General features: G+C 37.1%; 1 protein-coding gene across 2 annotated transcripts in view; it reads left to right on the forward strand.

Moving 5' to 3' along the window:
- Positions 1-10195, forward strand: part of TTC39C (tetratricopeptide repeat domain 39C) — a 31683-nt gene extending 21488 nt beyond the window's left edge. The window contains exons 7-14 of one of the 2 annotated variants that reach the window (XM_031612777.2): positions 1535-1628; positions 2750-2857; positions 3338-3447; positions 4209-4332; positions 5885-5982; positions 6873-6977; positions 8301-8339; positions 8926-10195. In XM_031612777.2, coding sequence (XP_031468637.1) covers positions 1535-1628; positions 2750-2857; positions 3338-3447; positions 4209-4332; positions 5885-5982; positions 6873-6977; positions 8301-8339; positions 8926-9015 — 768 coding nt within the window. In that variant the 3' untranslated portion in view covers positions 9016-10195. The other variant, XM_090137481.1, reaches the window with a different exon arrangement.
- The last annotated feature ends 1901 nt before the right edge of the window (positions 10196-12096 follow it).

Raw genomic sequence — 12096 nt, forward strand, 5'->3', positions numbered from 1 at the left:
TGTTCAAGAGAAGAATAAGTAAAGACCAAGGAATTACACGTTTGTGTGTACCTTTGTATTTGTTTAACTCATTATCGTAACTGTAAAAAGTCAGCCTTGATGTTCTACTTGCTGACTCATCTGCCTGTATAATTCTTACGTTCTTCTCTCTGAAACAGTAAGTAGGTGGTAATTAATTTTATTTTAAGAATTAACAATGTGAGTAGAAATTCGTATTCTGCAGGCTGTCCCAGTGCCTGGAGATAACTGATACTTTCAATTATTGAGGAATATCTCTATAGCACACTCACTGAGCTTGATGCTTAAGGAAACCTTATGCAGAAAACACTTGGCACTGCTTTTCAGTTTTTTCTATTAATTTATGCTGAGGAGCATGTGCTGCTATAGAACAGAGCAAGCTGTGTATTGCACAGGCTCCCTGATAAATTTGAGGGCAGATATGCTCAACAGAAAGGCAGATGGGTTACACTCTTCAGTCATACCAACAAACATCTTCGTTTAGTCACTGCTTTGTTTTCTAAGTATTCAGTGTTTATACTGTTACAGCTACTGTAACTGCTGGCAGTTGTGCTGTCTTGAGGCAGTGTAAAGCATCTCAAATAGTTCTCCCTGAGGGGACAAATGAGGAAATTGAATGAAATCACTCTAGAGCTGGGCAGGGGTAGAGCAGGGAGCGGTGCCATGTCCTAAAGTACAACTCTACCAAGTTTTACAGTGAATTTCAGACTTAATAGTGAACAGAAGGAATACAGACACTGATCTCGAAGGCTGAGAGACTGTCTTAACTGAGTGGGACTTATGGGTGATCATCATTACATTATTAAACTCCACGAGTGTCCTTTCACTTACCCTTTCTTTCTCTCTTTCCGTGACTTTTTGAAGGCAGGTTCCATACCATAGTTTTAATTTTTATGTTTGTACATGTTAGAATTGATTATTATTATTTTTCAGGCTTTGTGTTCTTGTGTAAGATTTCATTTAAATATAGATTTGAGTTGTTTTATATTAGTGATACTTCCTTTTTCACTTTTAATTTGGCTATTGCATTATATTATTGTATTACATTATATTGTTAATGTGAAATTGGGGAAAAATACTACAGGGCCTATTTAGGAAGTGTGCTCATTGTTGTAAATAAAGGCTTTGTCACAGTTTGTCCATGCTTCCATTCAAAAGTGATCAGATGTAAATAGCTGGGAGGGGGGAAGCTGGTCAAAGTTCAGTGTGTAGCTGGTATGCAAAGGAGTGTTATCCCTTCTCTTTCAAACTGATAGCTCCGTGGTGACTTTTAATTGGTTTCAAATCTGAAATCAGTGAGTTTTTCCTTTCACTGGGATGTTTTGCCTCTCATCTAATCAAATCAGAGGCTGCAGTCAGTATGACATTGCTATCTGTTTTCACTCCTTTATTTTTAAACTCATATTAACACGAAACTGATTGTGTTCTTTAAAATGTGATGATTTGATTTTGATAATGTCAGATATATGATTTTTTTTTTCTTTTCCACCCCCTCACCCCCTTTCACCTTTATTAGTGTCAAATCAATAGTGCCTTGGCTTCATTTCATACTGCTTTGGAACTTGCAACAGACCAAAGGGAGATTCAACATGTCTGCTTATATGAAATAGGTAAATGGGATGTCTTTATACTCTAAATATTTCATGTTCAAGTTTTGACTAATAACTTCAATAAAGAAAAGGAACAATTTTGTTTAGGATTATTAAAAAAGGTTTTAGAATACTGGCTCGTCTTGACCAGATAACACTAATCATAGAATCACAAAAGGGCCTGAGTTGAAAAGGACCACAATGATCATCTGGTTTCAACCCCCTGCTGTGTGCAGGGTCACCAACCACCAAACCAGGCTGCCCAGAGCCACATCCAGCCTGGCCTTGGATCCCTCCAGAGATGGGGCATCCACAACCTCCTTGGGCAACCTGTTCCAGTGCCTCACCACCCTCTGTGTGGAAAAACCTCCTCCTAATATCTAACCTAAACCTCCTCTGTCTCGGTTTAAAGCCATTCCCCCTTGTCCTGTCACTATCCACTCTCATAAACAGCCATTCCCCCTCCTGCTTATGCCTTCCCTTCAAGTACTGGAAGGCCACAGTGAGGTCTCCCTGGAGCCTTCTCTTCTCCAAGCTAAAAAAAAAAGCCCAGTTCCCTCAACTTTTCCTCATAGGAGATGTGCTCCAGCCCTCTGACCATCAAATCATCCTGTCATTTTATTTGGTTGAGTAGCACTCAACAATTGTTTATAATTTTCAAGTTCTCTGCAACTGTTCACCTGCAGAAGATTATTTAAAATGGAACCACTGTTTCTATGTCAAAAATGAATAGATCCTAATGGAGCTTCTGAGATTGCTGGAGTAACATCAACAAAAAGTGTCATTCTTTTCTCTGCTTTTAATTTTCATGGAAATCTTTATAGTAGAGAAGCTTCAAACGTATCTGGTTAAAGAAGAGCAGGGGAGCTGGTAGTAGTTAAGGAAGAGCTTTTGGTGTCTGTTTAGATTTGTGGTTAGTGTGAATTGGTCTCCTTGTTTTGTATAGGACGAATAACTCAGTATTTTCCAGTTAATGTAAATAAGATTTAAAATATATTATTGATTAGTTTTGTTTTTAAATTTTCCAGTTATAGGTATAATTGTTAAGCTAGCTCCAGCTCTCATAAGCAGAAGCTATGCTTCAGTAGCGTTTACACCATGTTTGAATTACTGTGCTTTCATTAAGTTGATCTCTCTTCTAGGCTGGTGCAGCATGATAGAGATGAATTTCAAAGATGCCTTTGAGTCCTTTGAAAGGCTTAAAAATGAATCCAGGTGGTCTCAGTGCTATTACGCTTATTTAACAGCAGGTGAGTATTTTCAGTAATGGTTGCAAGTGATAAATCAGTGATGTGATGTGGTACTTCTGGCATTGAGTTGTGCTCTTAAGGTGTTTCACATTGCTGCTTGTGCAGCTGTCTGTCAGGCTGTACTTATGTAATTTTGTTTATGTGATTTATTAATGCTTGGGTATATGCCCTTGACCTCCAGCTATGATTATTACATGACCTATTGCTAAGCTGATAGTGTATTGAAAAGATTTACTTAATAAATCCTTAGGTGTTGGATGATACTATGTCCTTTAATGGGTATGGAAAGCAAATACACACTTGTTAATGATCTCAGAGCATACCTTTGGGAGAGTTTGGATTTCTGTGTTCATCAAGTCCCACTCTAGGCCCTTTGCAGAAGTGCATGTTTTTTTTCCCCATAACTCCATGATATCTTTTTTCCTTTTTTTTTTTTTTTAATACCAGCAGTGTTAACACATTTTTGTTTCTGTGTCCTAGTGTGTCAAGGAGCCACTGGAGATGTCCATGGTGCTCAGAATGTGTTCAAGGAAGTTCAGAAGCTTTTCAAAAGAAAAAATAATCAGATCGAACAATTTTCAGTGAAAAAGGTTTGGTTTGGCATAAGCTGACTTGTTTCAGAACAGTAACTTGATGATTGTTTCATTCTTTGCCATTATTTGTTTTTTGAATGAAGTATCTGTTTTCTCCTTCTTTGCTTTTGTGGCATTAACAGGAAGGATTGAGGGGAGGAAACAAAAGTAGTGTCTCATTTTTAAAGACTCGGTAAACAAAATGTGAATTGGCTTTTCATCTGAAATAAATATTAAAGATACAGATACACAAAGAAAGGTCTAAGGCCAGGCTGGATGGGGCTTTGAGCAACCTGGTCTAGAGGTATGTATCCCTGCCTATAGCAGGGGGGTTGGAACTGGATGTCCTTAAAGGTCCCTTCCAACCCAAAGCATTCTATAATCTTCTCTCTAGCTTTGTTTTTCCTACTTTTTTTTTTTTTTTGTCAAAGCCATGGTTCTTTTTGAAAGCCAAATTTGTCTAGTGAGTATCACCCAATTTAGGATTTTCAGATGTTGCAGCGTCAGCATTCAGTCAGTACGTATTTGGGATTGTGAAACAGAAGAAAGCTGCAAATAAAGCAGCTTTGCTTTTTATCAACGTGTAACCCTTAAGTTAAATAGAAAGTCTTTTTTATTAGTCTTAAAGTTTAAACTAAATTGCCGAGGACTATTTTTAAGAGAACTGTTGGATGCTTTCATGCAACAGTCACTATTTGATAAACTGTTTGTGAGTAGCATGTTCTTTGTAGAGGGCAGATGACAGATCTTTTTCTTTCTTCTTCCTTTCCAATTTGCAGGCAGATAGATTCAGAAAACAAATGCCAACCAAAGAGCTCTGTGTCCTGGCATCCATTGAAGTACTATACTTATGGAAAGCCCTTCCAAACTGTTCCCTCTCCAACCTACAGCATATGAGCCAAGGTATAATACAGATTCTTGATCCAGTTATTTATTTTAAGTGAGGTATACAGTTTGCTATGATCGTTTAAATTGTGTGGTAACAGTTGCAGTAATATCCCTAATTTTCTAGTTCCAAAACATAGTGGTGAAGCTTATAAAATCAGATTTAATCACGTAAAAATAGGCTCTAGTATTTTTTTTTCTGTAGTTTTCCTATAGAACAGTCAATCTTAAAGATTGCAAACAGTAGACACTTCTGTCCTGCATACTCAAAAGCAATAGAGATCTTTCTTATAAGCTCCCAGCTGGTGGTGCACATTTTAATGTGACATAGCAATAAAATTCAGAGATAAGCTTCTTGTAAGGCTTGACACTGACAGATGGGTCTGCATCAGCAGTCCTTGGTTGTAGGATTTCTGCTCAGTGAAAATGTTGCTATACGTTGTGTGTATCTCAGGAATGACTGGATGATGGAGTATTTTTTTAATTTGTTTCCTCTCTTCTTGGACAATGTGGTTTACTTTTCTGAGGAGAGTTGTCAGGCTTTTCCTTCGGGCTAGGAGCTCTGGTTTGTAAGGATTAAGCTGTATCCACATGTGTCTTTGTAAGTAAAATACCAAGTAACTTGAGACTTGTAATAAAAATGAGACTTGACAGCCCTACCTTTGTGTCCAAATACTTAATGTAGCCAATCCTTAGTTATTCATAGGTGGCTTATTTGGTGACTGCAGAGGTGGTTTAAATCAAGCAGAGTTTATTACATGAGGCAGAATATGAAGTTAAAGGAGCTGTACTATTCCCAGACTCCCAGAGCTCCTTTTGAAGGGTTGAAAATTCCTGTAGACACCTGTGTTACTGGGGTCTCTAGAAGCAATGGTGCAGTCAGGTGCAAATGGTTCCTTGTGGAACTAGCCTTGATGTAACAGCTGCTCTGAGTTGGTGCTAATAAGCCTGATTAAAATGGAGCATGATTCATTTGCATGGTTATGTGCATCAGTGAATACAGCACTATGCAGCTGAGTCACAGTCTAGCCCAACAATTAGCCTTACCTACTCATCAGCACTGGGAATTATGATGCCAGAACTCTCTCATCTGGAGTTTTACATCTAGTGTGGATTTCTGTGTCTGTCACTTGTCTTCAGTTCAGAACAGATATACAGATATCTGAAATGTTTGGATATTTTGCCCTGTTTTCCTTGAACCATGGACTGCAAATTTTTTCTTTCAATGCCTGAGACAACCCAGTTGCCAACAACACCAGGAGGAGTAGATTGTTTCTTAACTTTGACTTTCTAGCTTATTCAAGAGGAATGCACCAACTGCTTGTGACTTTAGAGGGCCAATTCATTCCTGACAGGAATTATTACGTTAGTGACAGATTGCTTGATGAGATTGACACAAAATGGGTTGTATTTAAAAGAAACTAAATTACTTTGACGTTGATTGTTACTGGCATGTCACATTTTCTGCTCGAATTTAATCATTAGAGTAAAAAATCACTGCAGATTGCAATTCTTGTCTAAGGAAAGATTTCAATCCATCTTGTTTGTTTATTGGAATGTTTTCGTTAAGCTTGTCAGGATGTTGATGATTCATCAGCTGTTGGTTTGAGGAATTTGCTTCTTGGTGCCATACATAAATGCCTGGGAAATTCTGAAGATGCTGTTCAGGTAAGTTGTTAATTATTCCATCAGTTGTATTTTATGAACTGTAATTTTATTAATCAGTAAATACTGTTGAGGAAATCTGTTAAGCAAACTGCTAATTTTCAGTGCCATTGATTGGTCTGTTGTATGAATTCTAACAGAATACGTTGGGTTCTTTTCAAACCTTGAATTTAGGCCATTCTATTGTAAAAGCAATTGTCTGATGTTGAGCAAGCATGGCAGTTAATGTGTCCCGCGGAGCAAGAGTTAAGTGGAAACCAGGGTGAAGATAGAAGAAGATTTTGTACTGCTGGGTTTACTATGTACAAAAAAAGAAAATCAACTAAAACACAAAACTTGTTGATCGACCTTTTGAAGGCATGGATGTACTGCTTCTGCTCTAGGGCTTTTGAGCTATTAGACACTAAGAGGTGTCTAGAGATTAGCAAATGCAAAATAATAACTCTGCCACTGTTGGCAGAACCTCTTTTTTTTTTTTTTTTTCCCTCCCCAGGACTGAATACATACGAAACTAGAGAGCTGTTGTTGGTACTACATCTCCCTCCCCACCCCGCCCTCAGAAGTACTTGAAATAATCCATGTACTTAATCTCCAAAGTTCCTTGTTAGGCTTAATAGTTTTGAGTATGATGTTGAAAAAAAAACGTGACACAGTTAACGTATTGCTTGTGGAAAAAATGCAAACAAATAATTTTGTCTTGATTCATTAGTCTTAGCAAAAACCTCCCCGTCCTTGCTTAAAGAATCTGCACCATTGGAAATGTTAACATATTCTCCTGTGACTTTGGCTAATTTCAAATGCTTGAAATTGTAAGGTACTTTTGGATTTTTAAGTGATCACATCTTCTATTTTAAGATGTTATTTCAGTCTTTTTTTTTCTTTTCTTATTATAGTACTTTCAGCAGGCTGCTAAAGATGAGCTGTGCCGTCAAAACAACTTGTACATCCAGCCATATGCTTGCTATGAGCTTGGCTGTCTTCTATTAGACAATCCAGAGGTAGTGGTAAAACCTTTTTTGAAACTCTGTTGAAAAAATAAGTATTGTTCAGAATCAGCATAACACTGTACAAACAATGAAACAAAGTTGATGGGTGAGAAGCTTAATGTATCTGTGGGTAACACTGTAATGCCATGCTTAGTTGTTACTGGGTTGTATTTATATACATTACATACAACATAAATTATTAGACTCTCTGGGATTCTTCAGAGGAGTTGCTACATTCCTGATTCTGTAGCAGTAAGATAAACGTGTGCAAACCTTCTGTCTTTCTGTAGCTGTGATGTTTATGGACAGTCAGTACTGAAGCAAGAATTTGACGCACTGGAACAGGTTGCCCAAGGAGGCTGTGGATGCCCCATCCCTGGAGGCATTCAAGGCCAGGCTGGATGTGGCTCTGGGCAGCCTGGTCTGCTGGTTGGCGACCCTGCACACAGCAGGGGGTTGAAACTAGATGATCATTGTGGTCTATTATATGATCTTAATGAGAAAAGCACCGTATCTTGATTTATTATTTATTCCTTCTCACTAACAAGTTTACATTTGTTGTAACTGCTGCTAAGTAGAAGGGTGGCAGGTAGTGAGGTTATCTGAAGGTCCTGAGAATTAGGAGCATTCTCTCTTTCCTTCTTGCTTTATATATAGCATTTGCACACAGCTAACAGGCTTCACATTGGGAGTTTCGTGGCTGAATAAGCCTTGGCTTGTAGCTGCTGCTGAGAAGCTGTGGTAGATAGCACTTAGTGTGTGAAGGAAGCTACTTCTTGTGGCACTCGGTGAGGAAATAAATGCTGCTTGTGTTACGTGAGATGGGGTTGGGTGGGCAAAATGAGCTAGAATTAGAGGTGAGTGGTGCTGTTTTTAGAAGATTGCACTCACTAGCTTGGGATATCATGCAGTTCATATTTGAGAGTTCTGTAATGACTATGAAAAAGATGGGAATAGAATTTTATATATTATCATTACTAGAGAGGATAAGTGTATTGAAGACTGTGTATAAAAAGTACACTTTTATTAAATGTATGTTACTTTGAAATGACTCATAATTATATGTTGGATCTGTCATACAATCTGATTCATCTTTGTTAAATTAACCCAGTTAGACCATATTATGTGAGATTTTAGTATGGCTATGTCAATATTAAAAACTGTTTTGTAGATGTTATTTGTTTCTTATTTACTCGTAATACTTTAATTTAAAGTAGTACTCTATAATAAGAAATAATACCTTGTTTTCAAGGTAGAGATGCTATTCTAGACTGACTAAGCTGTACACTTGAGATATGCAATGCAGTTCTAATGCAGTGTCTTTTCTTTTTGTAGACTGTGCCAAGAGGCAAAACCTTACTTCTTCAAGCCAAGGTAAAAACTAAGACACTTCACACTTTGTATTCTCACAGGAGGGTATCTGAGAAGTTGTGGTGATTTGTTGTTTTTTTGTCAGCGTCCATCACCTTTAATCTACAATGCTAACTTTGTAGGTATATATTTATGTATATGAAGTGCATTTGTGTTTTGTAGATACGTATTTATTGGTCAGTAGAGCTCACAGTAGTGACCTCTGCTGGACTGTTATGACTTTGCCATAGTTTTTGGCTAAGATTCAGCAGTAAAAGTTTGAAAACTGCAGCTCTTCCCTTCATACATGTTTCCTCTGATCCCTCACTTTGGTGTGTGGGGATCTTTCTTGAGCTATAAGACCTGCATAATTTTTCAGTTACTGTTAAACTGAATAGGATCCAAACAACACATTGAAAATTGAAGCTTTCTGCTCTTTTCACCAACTTAGAATTTCTGTAAGCCAGAGGTATAAATAACAATATGGAATCTCCACTTCATCTCTTCAGTCTGTTTTGTAGCTTGACCTCTTAAGCATTATTAGTGAAATTATTTTCATATCCTAAAGTGAAGGAATCTAATATTTGCATGCTTTTCTTTTTTATTTCAGGAGGAATTTACAGGCTATGACTTTGAGAACAGATTGCACGTCCGCATCCACGCAGCCTTAGCCTCTCTAAGGGAAGTTGTTCCACAGTGACAAACAGGAAGTTGTGTTGTCCATTCCCACAGTTTCTGCACTTTAGGATGAAGCAGAAGAAAAAGCTGTTGGGAAGACCAGTTTTTCTTCTGGAAACCACTTGTGCCAGAGACACTTTCATAGTATGGCTAAGAGTTGGTATGGCTTAGTAAAATACTGCAATTTCAACTGAAAGTAAATCAACCAAGCAGAAGGTTAAGTGACCTTGCGTATTTTAACTCCTCACTTTTTAGTTTGTTTAAACTGAGGGGAACACAGTTATTAAGTGACTCATCAGGGGAGCCTAAATAAGCACACAGCTTACTTCAACATTGGCAGATGGGATCTTTTTTTTTTTTTAAAAAAAAAACATTTTAAAGTAGATATAAATCTAAAATATGCTAAGGGGGAGGTGTTTCTGTTTTGATTAGAATACAATAAAAGTAGTTGGTACAAATGTTGAAGAAGGGAATGGGCAGAACACTTATTTTCTTGAAGGATTAGCCAAAACACAAAAGAAGGAAAACCATGTAGCCACAAAGAGCAGATCTTGCTGAATTTTAGAGTTTTACTTCAGTGAATTCATGATGAATAATTTGCCAATTTAAAACCTCCCATCCCCTTTCCATTATTTGTTGCTTCCTTCTCAACACAGCTCATACTTCTGATACAAATTCTGTCAACACTTAAGATCTTGGCTTCTGGTACATTCCAGTCAAATACTTTGCTTTACATGTAATTACAGTGAGGGCGATTTTCATTTTGCTCTTAATATTCTGACCAGAGCATTCAGATAAGTAGGCCACATACAGTAATTTTACGTGTTTTCCATTGAAGCTGCTAAACCTTTATCGCAGTGACTTTTACAGCTATTGAATCAGACAAAACAGTATGCCCACCACCCACCTCCAACCCTATTTCTGTAGTTTTACCAATGCTATGCTATCTTAAGTTTCTATATGATATTCCAAATTTGTGGCTTTGACATTTGAATTTGACTTCCTGAAGACACTCTGAGAGCTGGCAATTTACATCATGATCACATATATGTATATTGTTTTTAATACTGACCATCTGTGTCCTTGTTTGTAGATTTAAAAACAAAACAAAAAACCAAAAACATTTTGTCTGTAGCATCTCCCTATGTTGTATATTCAGTTAGTATCATTACCTAGAAGGTAACAAAGGTATATTTTTTTTTTTTAAAGAAACTTATGAGTGGAAATCTGACCAGGAAGTTAATTGAATTATGTTACTTTGCAAAGCTAAGAAAACTGGATATCTTTGAAAATAATTCTCTAAAAGCCTTATCTTTACTTTGGTCAGGTTGCCTTAAACAGTTCCTTAGCTTAAACATTTTGCTTCTTTTCCTAACTTGTTGCAGAAGACGTTGCTGTGTTGCCAAGGTTTCGTACCTTGCCCCACATCTAACCTTCACTGATTTGCTTTTGAGATTGCATCTAAAGCAAGACTGATATGGAGGAGAAAAGCAATACTGGATTTGGTAGGCCAAAGGAAATTGGTTGCACTTCTAGAGCAGTTACACTCTTCTGTTGCAATTCCTGAAGGAGAGCAGAGACTTTATTTTTCTAAAATGTAGGTATGTTGCAGACAGTACGCTGTCAACTTTTTTATTCCATTTAATCAGTAATATTGAATCAGAAAGGAGTGTTCAACCTTTTTTGAATTGGTCAATCCAAATAAGTATTGAATAGAGAACAATATATTGTGTCTGTATATACATAGCAAATTCTTAGAATCCAAATGATAATTTTCAAGAAAGGTCTTCAGTATACTTGAAATCTTATTTTGTCCTACCTTTTAATATTTTGTGTCAGAGACACGGTCCACTCTGGGTAAATAGATAGAAACGTTGCATTTAATGGCAAAATTCCTTTCAACACACTGCTTAAGTATACCATGAGCCTAGGCTTATTCAGGACACAAAGCACCTGCATGTGATTGGTGTTGGGATGTCTGGGGTCTACAAACGTTGGAGGTAGCTAGCAAATTGTAGTAAACTTGATTACAAGGCCTGTTCTGCTCACTGGGCCAAGAGTGAGTCCAAAAAGACACTATATATTCCTGTAAAGGTTTAACTCTGTGCAAGTTGCAGCTTTTCTGTGGATTTAGCAAATTGTCACTGAAATGGAACCATCGGTTTCTGTAATTTTTTTTCTCCCTCCATAGGAGAATCTCCTGCTTTGTAAATGTCACATTTGTTTTTTATGTTAGATTGTGCCTGTGATGAGAAAAATTTCAACTGTATTTTGTGCAAACTGATATGTTTTTATACTTTGGAACTCGGAGGCATGGTCTAATAGCAATAATAGAATATGCATCTTGCTAGTTAACATGTTAAGAATATCTTTACTGAGTCAGGTATTTTTTGTTGATGTTGATGCAGTTTTTATCTCAATATGACTCATTTCAAATAAATAACTAGAATTTATAGATGTCACGAAGTGGCATATTTATTGTGACGTACTGTAAATTTGTTGTTAATTTACAGAACTTGCACTTTTATATTTCTGAGTAAAATTAAAAGAAATGTGGACATGTGTTTTGTTCCCTGGCTCCTTGAATTTGTCTTTCAAATCGGTGGCCTCCTCAACAAGGTGGTGTCGAGCACTGGAAAAACTTCTGGGATGTCAAGTGACTCTGCAGGAAAGCTTTCTAGTCAGTAATTACTCAGCTTCTATTCTTCCAGTACAATTTCAGTCTCCTGGTTTAGAAAGTGAGTTACATGTGTCATGTTGAGATCAACCACAGAACAAATGAGGTTTAACATACTTCTAAGAAAACACCAATACAGGTGTGTTTGTTGTATCCCTACACTTTGGAAGAATGCTTCTAAGTTATTCTAAAGCAAACCCTTTAATTTCTCCTGTCTCTTGTTTGTTTCCTATTTCAGCCATGCTTTATTCTGAAATAAAATTCCCCAAATGTGGTACTGAATTGCTTTAAAGTTTATAGCAGTCTGTTTTCCCAATAACTGATCATGTTCTTGCTTCCAAACTGCATTGTAGCTATCTGAAAGTTGAACAGTAAGTATTATAGTGGTGTAGAGCTGTATGGGGTTTTACAAGGGTGATGTTAGAA

Source organism: Phasianus colchicus, chromosome 3, assembly GCF_987193195.1.
Source record: "Phasianus colchicus chromosome 3, bPhaCol1.hap1.1, whole genome shotgun sequence".
Lineage (NCBI taxonomy): Eukaryota > Metazoa > Chordata > Aves > Galliformes > Phasianidae > Phasianus > Phasianus colchicus.